Here is a 12,329-nt window from a genome sequence, read left to right as displayed (position 1 = left end):
CAACGGCATTTGTCATCGTAAAATATGGTCCCTTCATACCAACTTGGATAAGAGGTTTTGTCATGAGCACATGTGGGATTGTCTGAAATGCTTTTTCTGCATCTATTGAGAATAGCATGTGGTTTTGGACTTTTCTTAACGTGGTTTTGAACTGATTTCATTGTGTTAGGTTGAACCATCCTTGCGAACGTGATATGAACCGCATGAGGCCATGGTGAATGCTTTGGTTTTATGACTTGTTGGAATCCTTTGGCTACATTTGGTTGAGAATGTACATTAGGTTTTAGGGAGTGTTAATGACATATGCAATTGAATTTCTAGTGACAGTTCTGGTCCAATGGCGTATTTCTACCTAATTCGGTTCGGGTAGGCAGTCTATCTCGAGAAACTTGTCCATTTCGTCTAGGATGTCAAATTTATGGGCCTGTCATTGCTCATGGTGTTCTCTTGGGATTTTTTGTGCCTCTGCAGCATCCATTAAGATATTTCCTTTCTCATTTCTTGTTTTGTTTATTTGGTTTCTCTCTCATGTCTTCATGGTGAGTCTGTCCAGATGTTTGCAAATTGATTTACCCTTTCAAAGTACCATCTCCTGCTCTGATTGTGTTTTTTTCTGTTTTTAAAATAATTTATTATAGTGGATTTACAATATTTTGTCAATTTCTGCTGTAGAGCAAGGTGACCCAGTTATATATATATGAGCATCCTTTTTTCTCTATTTTTTTTCTGAAGTGTTATTTTGTTGATTTCTTCTCAGCTCCATATGATGACCATCCTTCTGCTGACGTTCCCGAGTATTTTTTTTTTCTTTTTCTCTAATTCCTTTAGGTGATAGCTTAGGTTGCATAGCCATCAACTTCCCTGTAATAACACCTTTGGGGGCATCCCATAGATTTGGAAAGGCTGTGTTTTCACTTCCATTTTCCTTGAGGTGCTTTGATTTTCCTTTTGATTTCGTGATTGAACACTGGATTTTTACTAGCATGTATGTATCGTTCCATGCACACAAGTTTTACCCATGTTTCAACAATGATTTCTATGCTTCAGTATAGGCATTTGGGTACATGAAACCACTATGGAGAACAGTAGGGAGGTTACTTAAAAATGAAGCACAGAACTGCCGAATACTCCAGAGGACCCATGCCAGAGCATCTGTATAAAGGAAACCCATAAATCCAAAATAGACACTAGAGATATATGAGAAAATCCCATGAACCCTAACGATACATCCCAAGGTAAATAGGACGGGGGAACAATACCATCGTGTGCTTTAGATGGAAGGGGATCTGCCCCCCTGCAGGTGTGTCCACTCTGTCCTACAGTTGCTTCAGGGGACAGGTGGGTCCAGCAGGAGGAGCACAAGTGCAGACACATGGAGGGAGTCCCAGCACGTGTGTGTCCTTGAGACGCCACAGAACGCTACGCCCCTGGGTGAGGTTCTTTCCTGAATGTGGGGAAAACAATGACTTCTCCGTGAGTGCTTTGTGTGCCACGGTAGGAATCAGAATGGCCCACGAGTGACAGGTGTCTACCGTGACAAAACTGATGCAATGAAAAGACATCTTCGTCAACGCCATCCAACCGACCAGCATCAGGACCCTCATGCCTGCCTTGGGCACCTGCCACTTTGAGGTCATGCGATGCCATAACCGCTTATATACTAGGAGGCCATGCAAGTGGGTTCCTCCCTCAGCAGATAAAACCAGCCCTGCCAGGACCCTGCAGCTCTGGCAAGGAGCCCAGCCCCAGGATCCCGTTCTGTGATCCGGAAAGAACACAGACCACCCGCCATGGAGTTTCGGCTGAACTGGGTGGTCTTGTTTGCTCTCTTACAAGGTAAATCCTGGGGGGGAGAAAAAAAGAGGATTTGAGGGCACCTAAGTGGGTGTGTGACAGTTTTCTGACCAGGATGTCTTTGTGTTTGCAGGTGTCCAGGGTGAGGTGAAGCTGGTGGAGTCTGGAGGAGGCCTGGTGCAGCCTGGGGGGTCTCTGAAACTCTCCTGTGTCGGCTCTGGATACACCTTCAGTAGTTATGGCATGAGCTGGGTCCGCCAGGCTCCAGGGAAGGGGCTGGAGTGGCTGGCATGTATTTATAGTAGTGGTAGTAGCACCTACTACGCAGACTCTGTGAAGGGCCGATTCACCATCTCCAGAGACAATTCCCAGAACACGGCCTATCTGCAAATGAACAGCCTGAAAACCGAAGACACGGCCCGCTATTACTGTGCTAGAGACACAGTGAGGGGAAAGCATGTCAGCCCAGACACAAACCTCCCTGCAGGGGCACAGGGTCTGGGCTGCAGGGGGCGCTCAGGACCCACAATCACTATGTGTGTTTTTCATGCCCAGGAGCAGGTGCAGAGGGAGTTGGAAGGCTGGTTTCCTGCCAGGGTCTGGGGCTGCCTCTTCATGTAGCATCTCCCTGGGGATCCTCTTTGGACACATGATTCTGTGCTTACACTACAGGCTCTGCAACACAAAGGCCCTCTAAGACTGGAAGAAAAAGTATCGTGTCAAGCACATTAGACAGAGAGTAATTTACGATTTCAATTCCTGATTGTTCTCGTCCAAATATTGAAAAAATTGAGCAGGTTCAGACATACCACACTGGCTTTAAGCAGAGGGAATCATAGACTTGCTTCCTCCTTTGGAATCTCAGTCCTTGCTTGCTGTTAGGTTGGCAGACACTGCCAGGGTCGTGGCTCCTTGCTTTCCTGTAATTCTGATGCATGCAGAGCCTAAAAGCAGGGTATCACACCAGGACCCTCACGGGCCCCCAGGAATGATGCCAGGTAGAGGGAACGTGGGTGGAGTGTCCTTTCTGGGCTCTTGCTTCCAGGTCCAATACACTCTCCTTCGACAGAGGTGAAGCCTGCATCCTGTTCTGCTCTGTAGGTGACACGGTGACAAATAGGAACCATGAAAATTATCTCAATCAACAGGTAGATAATTGGTCGGGAACGTTTACACTCAGGCAGATGATAACATGTGGATTTTCTGCAAGTGCTGTAAACCAATGTGCACGGTCCCTTCTTCACCACACAGTCCGAGGTTGCACTAGGCATCAAGAGAAACACCCCTGCTCTCTCATTCCAGGAAGCAATCACTGCAACCTCACTAGCCATTGCCAACTCTCTCCAGGAATTCCTGTGAGGGGTGGGGAGCAGGTCCAGTTTTGAAAGCTCAGGCCTGGGAGTTCCCGTCGTGGCACAGTGATTAACAAATCTGACTAGCAACCATGAGGTTGCGGGTTCGATCCCTGGCCTTCCTCATTGTGTTAAGGGTCCGGAGTTGCTGTGCGCTGTGGTATAGGTCACAGACGTGGCTCCCATCCTGCGTTGCTCTGGCTCTGGTGGAGGCCGGCGGCTACAGCTCTGATTAGACCCCTAGCCTGGGAACCCCCATATGCCACAAGAATGGCCCACGAAATGGCAAAGAGACAAAAAAAGGGAAAAAAAGGAAGGGAAAGAAACCACAGGCCCTGTTAGCAAAGTATAGACTTGGGAACTACATCCAATCTCTTGGGATAAATTATGAAGAAGAGAATATGGCAAAAGAATGTACATATAAGTATATCTGGATTGCTCTACACAGAAGAAGTTGGCACAACACTGTAAATCAACTATGCTTTAATGTAAAACAAACCATAAAGACAAGCAAAACAGCAAGAGATCTCTGTTCCCTGATGTAGGCTCCACAGCTCTGCTGCATTCCACGTGCAGGCTGCAGGGCTTAGCTCTACCTCATTCAAGGGCAGGTACACCTAGACCTACGCCACATGTCTGTGTGCAGAGAGAAAAACAACATAACACGTGAGCCTCCCATATATGTGTCTCCATGGCGCATTGATTCCTCTGAGTTAAAGTTACTTAAAGAGCATCCAACGCAGAGTCTCCTTCTGACCCCCTCTGTGTCCCTGAAGGAAGAATCAAACCTCCCCTGGGCAGGTGCACCTGCTGCATCTGGAGGGTCAACAGATTCGGGAATTCCGGCCTAGAGGCCTCTGTCAGCAAACCAATTCCTTTTTTTAGTAGAAATAATTACTTTAGTTTAGTTCCATTTAGTTTTTATTTCCCAATGCATTATTTTTTCCTCTGTCATACAGCATGGTGACCCAGCTACGCATACATGGATACATTCTTTTTTTCTCACATTCTCTTGCTCCATCTTGTGACTAGACACAGTGTCCAATGTGACACAGCAGGATCTCATTGCTACTCCATTCCAAAGGCAATAGTCTGCATCTATTAACCCCAAGTTCTCAAACCCTCCCACTCCCTCTTGGCAAACGCAAGTCTCTTCTCCAAGTCCATGATTTTCTTTTCTGTGGAGCGGATCGTTCATTCTGTCTGCTAGATTCCAGATATAAGCGACATCATATGGTACTGGTCTTTCTCTGTCTCACTTACTTCACTCAGGATGAGGGTCTCCAATTCCATCCATGCGGCTGCAAATGGCATGGTTCTGTTCTTTTTTATGGCTGAGTCGTATTCCATTGTGGGTATATACCACATCTTCCTGATCCAATTGTCTGTTGATGGACATTTGGGTTGCTTCCACGTCTTGGCCGTTGTGAATAGTGCTGCAATGAACATGTGGGTGTGTGTGTCTTTTTCAAGGAAAGTTTTGTCCGGATATATGCCCAAGAGTGGGATTGCGGGGTCATATGGAAGTTCTATGTATAGTTTTCTAAGGTATCTCCACACTGTTCTCCATAGTGGTGGTACCAGCTTACGTTCCCACCAACAGTGCAGGAGGGTTCCCTTTTCTCCACACCCCCTCCAGCACTTGTTATGTGTGGACGTGCTAACGATGGCCATTCTGACTGGGCGAGGTGGTATCTCAGGGTAATTCTGATTTGCATTTCGCTAATAATCAGGGATGGTCAGCATTGTTTCATGAGCTTGTTGGCCATCTGTGTATCTTCCTTGGAGAAATGTCTATTCAGGTCTTTTGCCCATTTTTCCATTGGGTTGCTGGCTTTTTGGCTGTTGAGCGGCATAAGCTGTGTGTATATTTTAGAGATTAAGCCCTTGTCAGTTGCATCATTTGAAACTACTTTCTCCCATTCTGTAAGCTGTCTCTTGGTTTTTCTTTCTCCTTTTCTTTGCTGAGCAAAAGCTTGTCAGTTTGATGAGGTCCCATCGCTTTATTTTTGCTCTTATTTCTGTTGCTTTGGGAGACTGACCTGAGAAAACATTGGTAAGGTTGATGTCAGAGAATGTTCTGCCTATGTTCCCTTCCAGGTCTTGATGGTGTCTTGTCTCACACTGAAGTCTCTCAGCCACGTTGAGTTTATATCTGTGCATGGTGTGCGGGGGTGTTCTGCTTTCCATGCAGCTGCCCAGGTTTCCCAGCACTTCTTGCTGAAAAGACAGTCTTTTCCCATTTTTCTGTCCTTGCCTCCTTTGGCAAAGATTAAGTGACCATAGGTGTCGGGGCTTGTTTCCGGGTTCTCTCTTCTGATCCCGTGGTCTGTCTGTCAGTTTTGGTACCAGTACCACACGGTCCTGAGGACTGAGGCTTTGTGATATTGCCTGAGGTCTGGGAGAGTGATGCCTCCTGCTTGGTTTGTGTTCCTCAGGATTGCGTTGGCAATTCTGGGTCTTTGTTGGCTCCATAGAAATGTTTGGATAGTTTGTTGCACTTCTGTGAAAAATGTCATGGGTAATTAGATAGGGATTGTGTTGAACCTGCAGATCGCTTTGGGAGGTATGGCCATGTTCACAGCATTAATTTTTCCAACCCAGGAGCATGGACTATCTTTCCCCTTTTTTAGGTCTTCTTTCCTTTCTTGATGAAAGTTTTATAGCTCTCGGCATACAGGTCCTCTGCCCCCTTGGTCAGGTGTATTCCCAGGTGTTTGCATTTTGGGGGTGCCATTTTAAAAGGTATTGTGCCTTTGCATTCCTTCTCTAAAGTTTCATTGTGCGTAGACAGAAATGTGACTGATTTCTGAATGTGAATCTTGCATCCTGCTACTTTGCTGAATTTGGTGATCAGTTCTAGTAATTTTTTGGCTGAGGCCTTAGTGTTTTCCATCCATATACACATATGCATGCCATCTGCATGCAGTGGCGGTTTCATCTCTCCTCCTCCTCCTATGTGGACGCCTTTTACTTCGTTTGCTTCTCTGATTGCTGTGGCAGGACCGCCAGGGCTGTGTTGAGTGACAAGAACATCCCTGTCTTGTTCCAGATTTTAGCAGGAAGGCTTTCAGCTTTGCTCCATTGAGGGTTGTACTGGCTGTGGGTTGTCATAAAGGGCTTCGATTATGCGAAGGAATATTCCCTCTATACCCACTTTGGTGAGAGCTTTCATCATGAATGGATGTTGGACTTTGTCTAATGCCCTTTCTGCATCTATTAAGGTGATCAAGTGGTTTGGCACTTCTCTTAATGTGGGTAGAACATAGGTTGATTTGCGTATGTTGAAGATCCTCGCAAACTTGATATGAGGCCCATTTGGCCATGGAGTCTGCTTTTGTCTTATGTATTGTTGGGTTTGTTTGGCTAAACTTTGTTGAGAATATTTGTCGGGAGTGATTTCATTGCATATGCACTTCCATTTCGGGTGATAGTTCTAGTCAAAGTATGTATTTCTCCTTAAGTCAGTTTGGCTGGGCTGTAAGTTCCTAGAAACTTGTCCATTTCGTCTCGGATGTCGAATTTATGGGCCTGTCATTGTTCATGGTGTTCTCATGGGATTTTTGGTGTTTCTGCAGCATCCATTAAGATTTTTCCTTTCTCACCTGACCCCCTTGCTGTACAGTGGGAAAATTTAAAAAAAATTATTAAAAAAAAGCTCAAATTAAAAAAAAAAGACATTTCCTTTCTCATTTCTTCTTTTGTGTATATAGTTTCTCTCTCAGATCTTGTTGATAATTCTGTCCTGATGCTTGGCAATTTGATTTACCCTTTCAAAGTACCATGTCCTGGTCTGATTCTGTTTCTTCTTTTAACATAATTTATTATAGTTGCTATAAAATATTCTGTTAATTTCAGTTGTACAGCAAGTGACCCATTTATATATATATATATATATATATATATATATATATATATATATGAGAATCCGTTTTTGTCTATTTTTTTAAGTCTATTTCATAGAATTCTTCTCAGGTCCATATGATGACCATCCTTCTGCTAACGTTCCAGGGATTTTTTTTTCCTTTTCCCTAATTCCTTTAAGTGATAGCTTAGGCTGCATAGCCATCAACGTCCCTGTAATAACTCCTTTGGAGGCATTCCATAGATTTGGAAAGGCTGTGTTTTCATTGCCATTTTCCTTGAGGTAGTTTATTTTCCTTTTGATATCCTGATTGAACACTGGATTTTTAGAAGTATGTATTTAACTTTCCAGGCACACAGGTTTTACCCATTTTATCAAAGAATGATTTCTTTGCATCAGTATAGGCATTTGGGAACATGCAACCACTATGGAGAACAGTAGGGAGGTTACTTAAGAATGAAGCACACAACTGCCGAATACTCCAGAGGACCCATGCCAGAGCATCTGTATAAAGGAAACCCATAAATCCAAAATAGACACTAGAGATATATGAGAAACTCCCATGAACCCTAACGATACATCCCAAGGTAAATACGACGGGGGAACAATACCATCGTGTGCTTTAGATGGAAGGGGATCTGCACCCCGGCAAGTGTGTCCACTCTGTCCTGCAGTTGCTTCAGGGGACAGGTGGGTCCAGCAGGAGGAGCACAAGTGCAGACACAAGGAGGGAGTCCCAGCACGTGTGTGTCCTTGGAGACGCCACAGAACGCTACGCCCCTGGGTGAGGTTCTTTCCTGAATGTGGGGAAAACAATGACTTCTCCGTCAGCGGTTTGTGTGCCACGGTAGAAATCAGAATGGCCCACGAGTGACAGGTGTCTACCGTGACGAAACTGATGCAATGAAGAGACATCTTCGTAAAGGCCATCCAACCGACCAGCATCAGGACCCTCATGCCTGCCTTGGGCACCTGCCACTTTAAGGCCATGCGATGCCATAACCACTTATATACTAGGAGGCCATGCAAATAGGTTCCTCCCTCAGCAGATAAAACCAGCCCTGCCATGACCCTGCAGCTCTGGCAAGGAGCCCAGCCCCAGGATCCCGTTCTGTGATCCGGAAAGAACACAGACCACCCGCCATGGAGTTTCGGCTGAACTGGGTGGTCTTGTTTGCTCTCTTACAAGGTAAATCCTGGGGGAGGAAAAAAGAGGATTGGAGGGCACCTCAGTGTGCGTGTGACAGTTTTCTGACCAGGATGTCTTTGTGTTTGCAGGTGTCCAGGGTGAGGAGAAGCTGGTGGAGTCTGGAGGAGGCCTGGTGCAGCCTGGGGGGTCTCTGAGACTCTCCTGTGTCGGCTCTGGATTCACCTTCAGTAGTTATAGCATGAGCTGGGTCCGCCAGGCTCCAGGGAAGGGGCTGGAGTGGCTGGCATGTATTTATAGTAGTGGTAGTAGCACCTACTACGCAGACTCTGTGAAGGGCCGATTCACCATCTCCAGAGACAACTCCCAGAACACGGCCTATCTGCAAATGAACAGCCTGAGAACCGAAGACACGGCCCGCTATTACTGTGCAACAGGCACAGTGAGGGGAAAGCAGTCTGAGCCCAGACAAAAACCTCCTTGCAAGTACACAGGGTCTGGGCTGCAGGGGGCACTCAGGACCCACAACCACTATGTGTATGTTTCCTGCCCAGGAGCAGGTGCAGAGGGAGGTGAAGGGCTGGTTTCCTTTCAGGGTCTGGGGCTGCCTCTCCATGTAGCATCTCCCTGGGGATCCTCTTTGGACACATGATTCTGTGCTTACACTACAGGCTCTGCAACACAAAAGCCCTCTGAGACAGGAAGAGAAAGTTTCATGTCATGCACAGTAGACAGAGAGTAATTTACGATTTCAATTCCTGATTGTTCTCTTCCAAATATTGAAAAAAATCGAGCAGGTTCAGACATACCACACGGGCTTTAAGCAGAGGGAATCATAGACTTGCTTCCTCCTTTGGAATCTCAGTCCTTGCTTGCTGTTAGGTTGGCAGACACTGCCAGGGTCGTGGTTCCTTCCTTTGCTGTAATTCTGATGCATTCAGAGCCTAAAAGCAGGGTATCACACCAAGACCCTCCCGGGCCCCCAGGAATGATGCCAGGTATAGAGGACGTGGGTGGAGTGTCCTTTCTCGGCTCTTGCTTCCAGGTCCAATACACCCTCCATCGACGTAGGTGCTGCCTGCATCCTGTTCTGCTCTGTGGGTGACATGGTGACAAATAGGAACCATGAAAATTATCTCAATCAACACGTAGATAATTGGTAGGGAACGTTTACACTCAGGCAGATGATAACATGTGGATTTTCTGCAAGTGCTGTAAACCAATGGGCAGGATCCCGCCTTCACCACACAGTCCGAGGTGAGCACTAGGCAGCTAGAGATACACCCCTGCTCTCATTCCAGGAAGCAATCACTGCAACCTCACTAGCCATTGCCAACTCTCTCCAGGAATTCCTGTGAGGGGTGGGGAGCAGGTCCAGTTTTGGAAGCACAGGCCTTAATTACCACTGTACAGAACTGGGAACTACATCCAATCTCTTGGGATAAAATATGAAGAAGAGAATATGAGAAAAGAATGTAAATATAAGTATATCTGGATTGCTTTACAGAAAAGAAGTTGGCACAACACTGTAAATCAACTATGCTTTAAAGTAAAATAAACAAGAAAAACAAAGAAAACAGCAACACTTCTCTGTTCCCTGATGTAGGCTCCACAGCTCATTTGCATTCCAGGTGCAGGCTTCAGAGCGTAGCTCTACATCTGTCAAATGCAGCTAAATTTAGACCTACCCCACATGTTTCTGTGCAGATAGAAAAACATGACACATGAGTCCCCCATATATGTGTCTCAATGGCACGTTGATTACTCTGAGTTAAAGTGAATAAGAGAAACCCAACACAGAGAGGAACCATCTGACCTCCTCTGTGTCCCTGAAGGAAGAATCAGGCCTCCCCTGGGAAGGTGCACCTGCTCCATCTGGAGGGTCAGCAGATTCGGGAATTCGGGCCTAGGGGCCTCTATAAGCCACACCGATTCCTTCCGCCGTACTGCCCACACCCACCCTCTGCTCAGGGTCTTCCCTCACTGGGCACTCAAAGGATGCGTGTCTTCTTTCCTTTAGTTGTATAGTATCATTGATTGTCCATGTTCTATCAATGCTGCTGTAAACTGTCTATTCTCTGTTTCTCATATGCTCTTCAATCGTGTTTTCACACAGTGGCTGGATGTTCTTCCCTGGGCAAGACATCAGGACCTCCCGGCTCATTCATTCTCACGCGGTCCTTGACGTCTACTAACCCAAACTTCCAGGCCATCCCGCGCCCTCCCTCTGAACCTTGGCAACCCCAGGTCTGCTCTCCGTGCGTGTGACTCGGTGTCCCTCTCTAGACAGTTTCATCTGTGTGTGTATCAGGTTCCACATATAAGTGATGTGTGGTATTTGTCCTTCTCTTTGTGACTCACGTCGCTTAGGCGGAGAATCTCCAACATTGCGTCAAGGTTGCAGCAAATGGCATCATTTCCTCCTTCTACACCCTCAGTGGGATTCCATCGTGCATAAGTTCCCAATCGACTTAAACTGTCTCTTCCTCTGTCAAGGGACATTTAGGTTGTTTCCACGCCTCTGTTATTGTGAATAGGGCTGCAAAACATATAACTGTGCATGCGTTTGCTTGTTTGTTTGGTTTTTTTGAAAAGTTTGTAGACTTATTGTGCAGGAGTGATTGCTGGATCCCATGGCAGTTCTCTGTGGAGTTTTTGGAAGACCTTCCATCCTGTGTTCCACAGCGGTTGTACCAGGTTACATTCCCACCACAGTCAGGAGGGTTGCCTTTTCTCCATGTCCTCTCCAGCATTTGCTCTTTGTAGACGTAGAAATAATGGCCATTCTGATCCATGTGAGGCGGTACCTCATCAGGTGTTGACTTGCATTTCCCTAATAATTAGCGATGTGGAGCATTTTTCCATGTGCCTACTGCCTATCCCTATGTTTTCTGTGTAATGACCCTAAGTTATGACATCTCTGATCTGAGTGAAGTATGACCTGTGTAATCCACTGATTCTCCACTGCTTGTTGTTACTTCCCCTAAAGACGAAGAACCCTGCTGCCACCACTGAAATCCAGAACTTCGCATTTCAATTTCACATGCACAGTAGTCAGAGTGCCGTTACCACAAACCTGCTGGAAACACCGTCATCGACCAAGGTCCAGGGCTTAAGGACAGTGTCTTCAGACTGGAGTCCCCAGACTCCACTCAATTCCAGAGGTCCTTAGATCAGAAAGCTTTTTCCTACCTTCTTCAGTCAAGGGGATTCACAGGTTCACAGTCACATTAGGTAGTACTATACAGCCTGCGTTGTTCCTTCCTTGAGCCTCGGAACTCCCAAAAGACCTGTGTTTGTATGAATAAGGTTCACTCTTTCTGATATTAATGTGGGGTTTTGAGAGTTCCGAGTGCCATGGTTCCAGCTCTGCTGATTTGTAGCGAAGGAGTTCATTATCCTTAAATGCTGCCTTTGCTTCACCTGCTATTTGCGTGTTCTCTAAGTTTTTGGTGAATAATGATCTGCTTCATACGTCGGTAGCATTCCTTTAGCCAGAATATCAAGTAAATGAGATCACAAATGGTAAGGCTGATTTTTGCCTTCAACACATCCATTTGTGTATATTTATGCTCTCCTCATGAGAGATAGAGTTGCAGTTAAATGACTCTAAAAAATTCAGCCAAATGGAAACATCTCTGAGGTTCTGCCTGTGTTTCCCTCCAGGAGTTGTAGAGAGTCTGGATTCACATTTAGGTCTTCATTCCCTTTGGAGTTTGAGTTTTGTGTGGGGTCAGACAATCCTGTAATTTCATTCCCTTGCATGCAGGTGTCCAGTTTTCCCAGCACCATTGGTTGAAGGTGCGATCGTTGCTCCACTGAATGACCTTGCCTCCTTTGTCATAGATGAATTGGCCATAGGCGATGGGGTTATTTCTGGGCTTTCTATCGGGTTCCACTGAGCTCTGTTACTGCTTTCGTGCCCGGGCCATAATGACTGAAGCTTTGTAGTAGTCGTGCGTGAGATCAGGGAGCCTGGTTCCTCCGGGCCCCTTTTTTCTTTTCAATGTAGTTCTGGCTTTTCAAGGTCTTTTGTGTTTCCATACACATTTCAAACGTCTGTGTTCTCGGTCTATAAGGAATGTCCTTGGTGAGGTGAGAGGGATTACCCTGACTCTGCAGAGTGCCTTAGGTAGGCTTGTCATTTTGACTATCTTGAGTCTTCCAACCC

At 46.1% G+C, this 12,329-nt stretch overlaps 2 gene segments (V, D, J or C); both read left to right on the top strand.

Annotated features, from left to right (window-relative positions):
- The first annotated feature begins 1,696 nt into the window (after window positions 1-1,696).
- LOC110258818 lies at window positions 1,697-3,153 on the top strand. The segment is given in 3 exon segments: window positions 1,697-1,836; window positions 1,928-2,355; window positions 3,046-3,153. Coding segments are annotated over 3 exon segments (582 nt in total).
- A 4,887-nt stretch (window positions 3,154-8,040) lies between these two features.
- LOC110258832 lies at window positions 8,041-8,825 on the top strand. The segment is given in 2 exon segments: window positions 8,041-8,200; window positions 8,290-8,825. Coding segments are annotated over 2 exon segments (567 nt in total).
- Window positions 8,826-12,329: the final 3,504 nt, after the last annotated feature.

The sequence above is a fragment of the Sus scrofa genome, unplaced genomic scaffold (assembly GCF_000003025.6).
Source record: "Sus scrofa isolate TJ Tabasco breed Duroc unplaced genomic scaffold, Sscrofa11.1 Contig47, whole genome shotgun sequence".
Taxonomy (NCBI): domain Eukaryota; kingdom Metazoa; phylum Chordata; class Mammalia; order Artiodactyla; family Suidae; genus Sus; species Sus scrofa.
The sequence above is the reverse complement of the archived record's forward strand: the minus strand, read 5'-3'. Positions and strand labels throughout refer to the sequence as shown.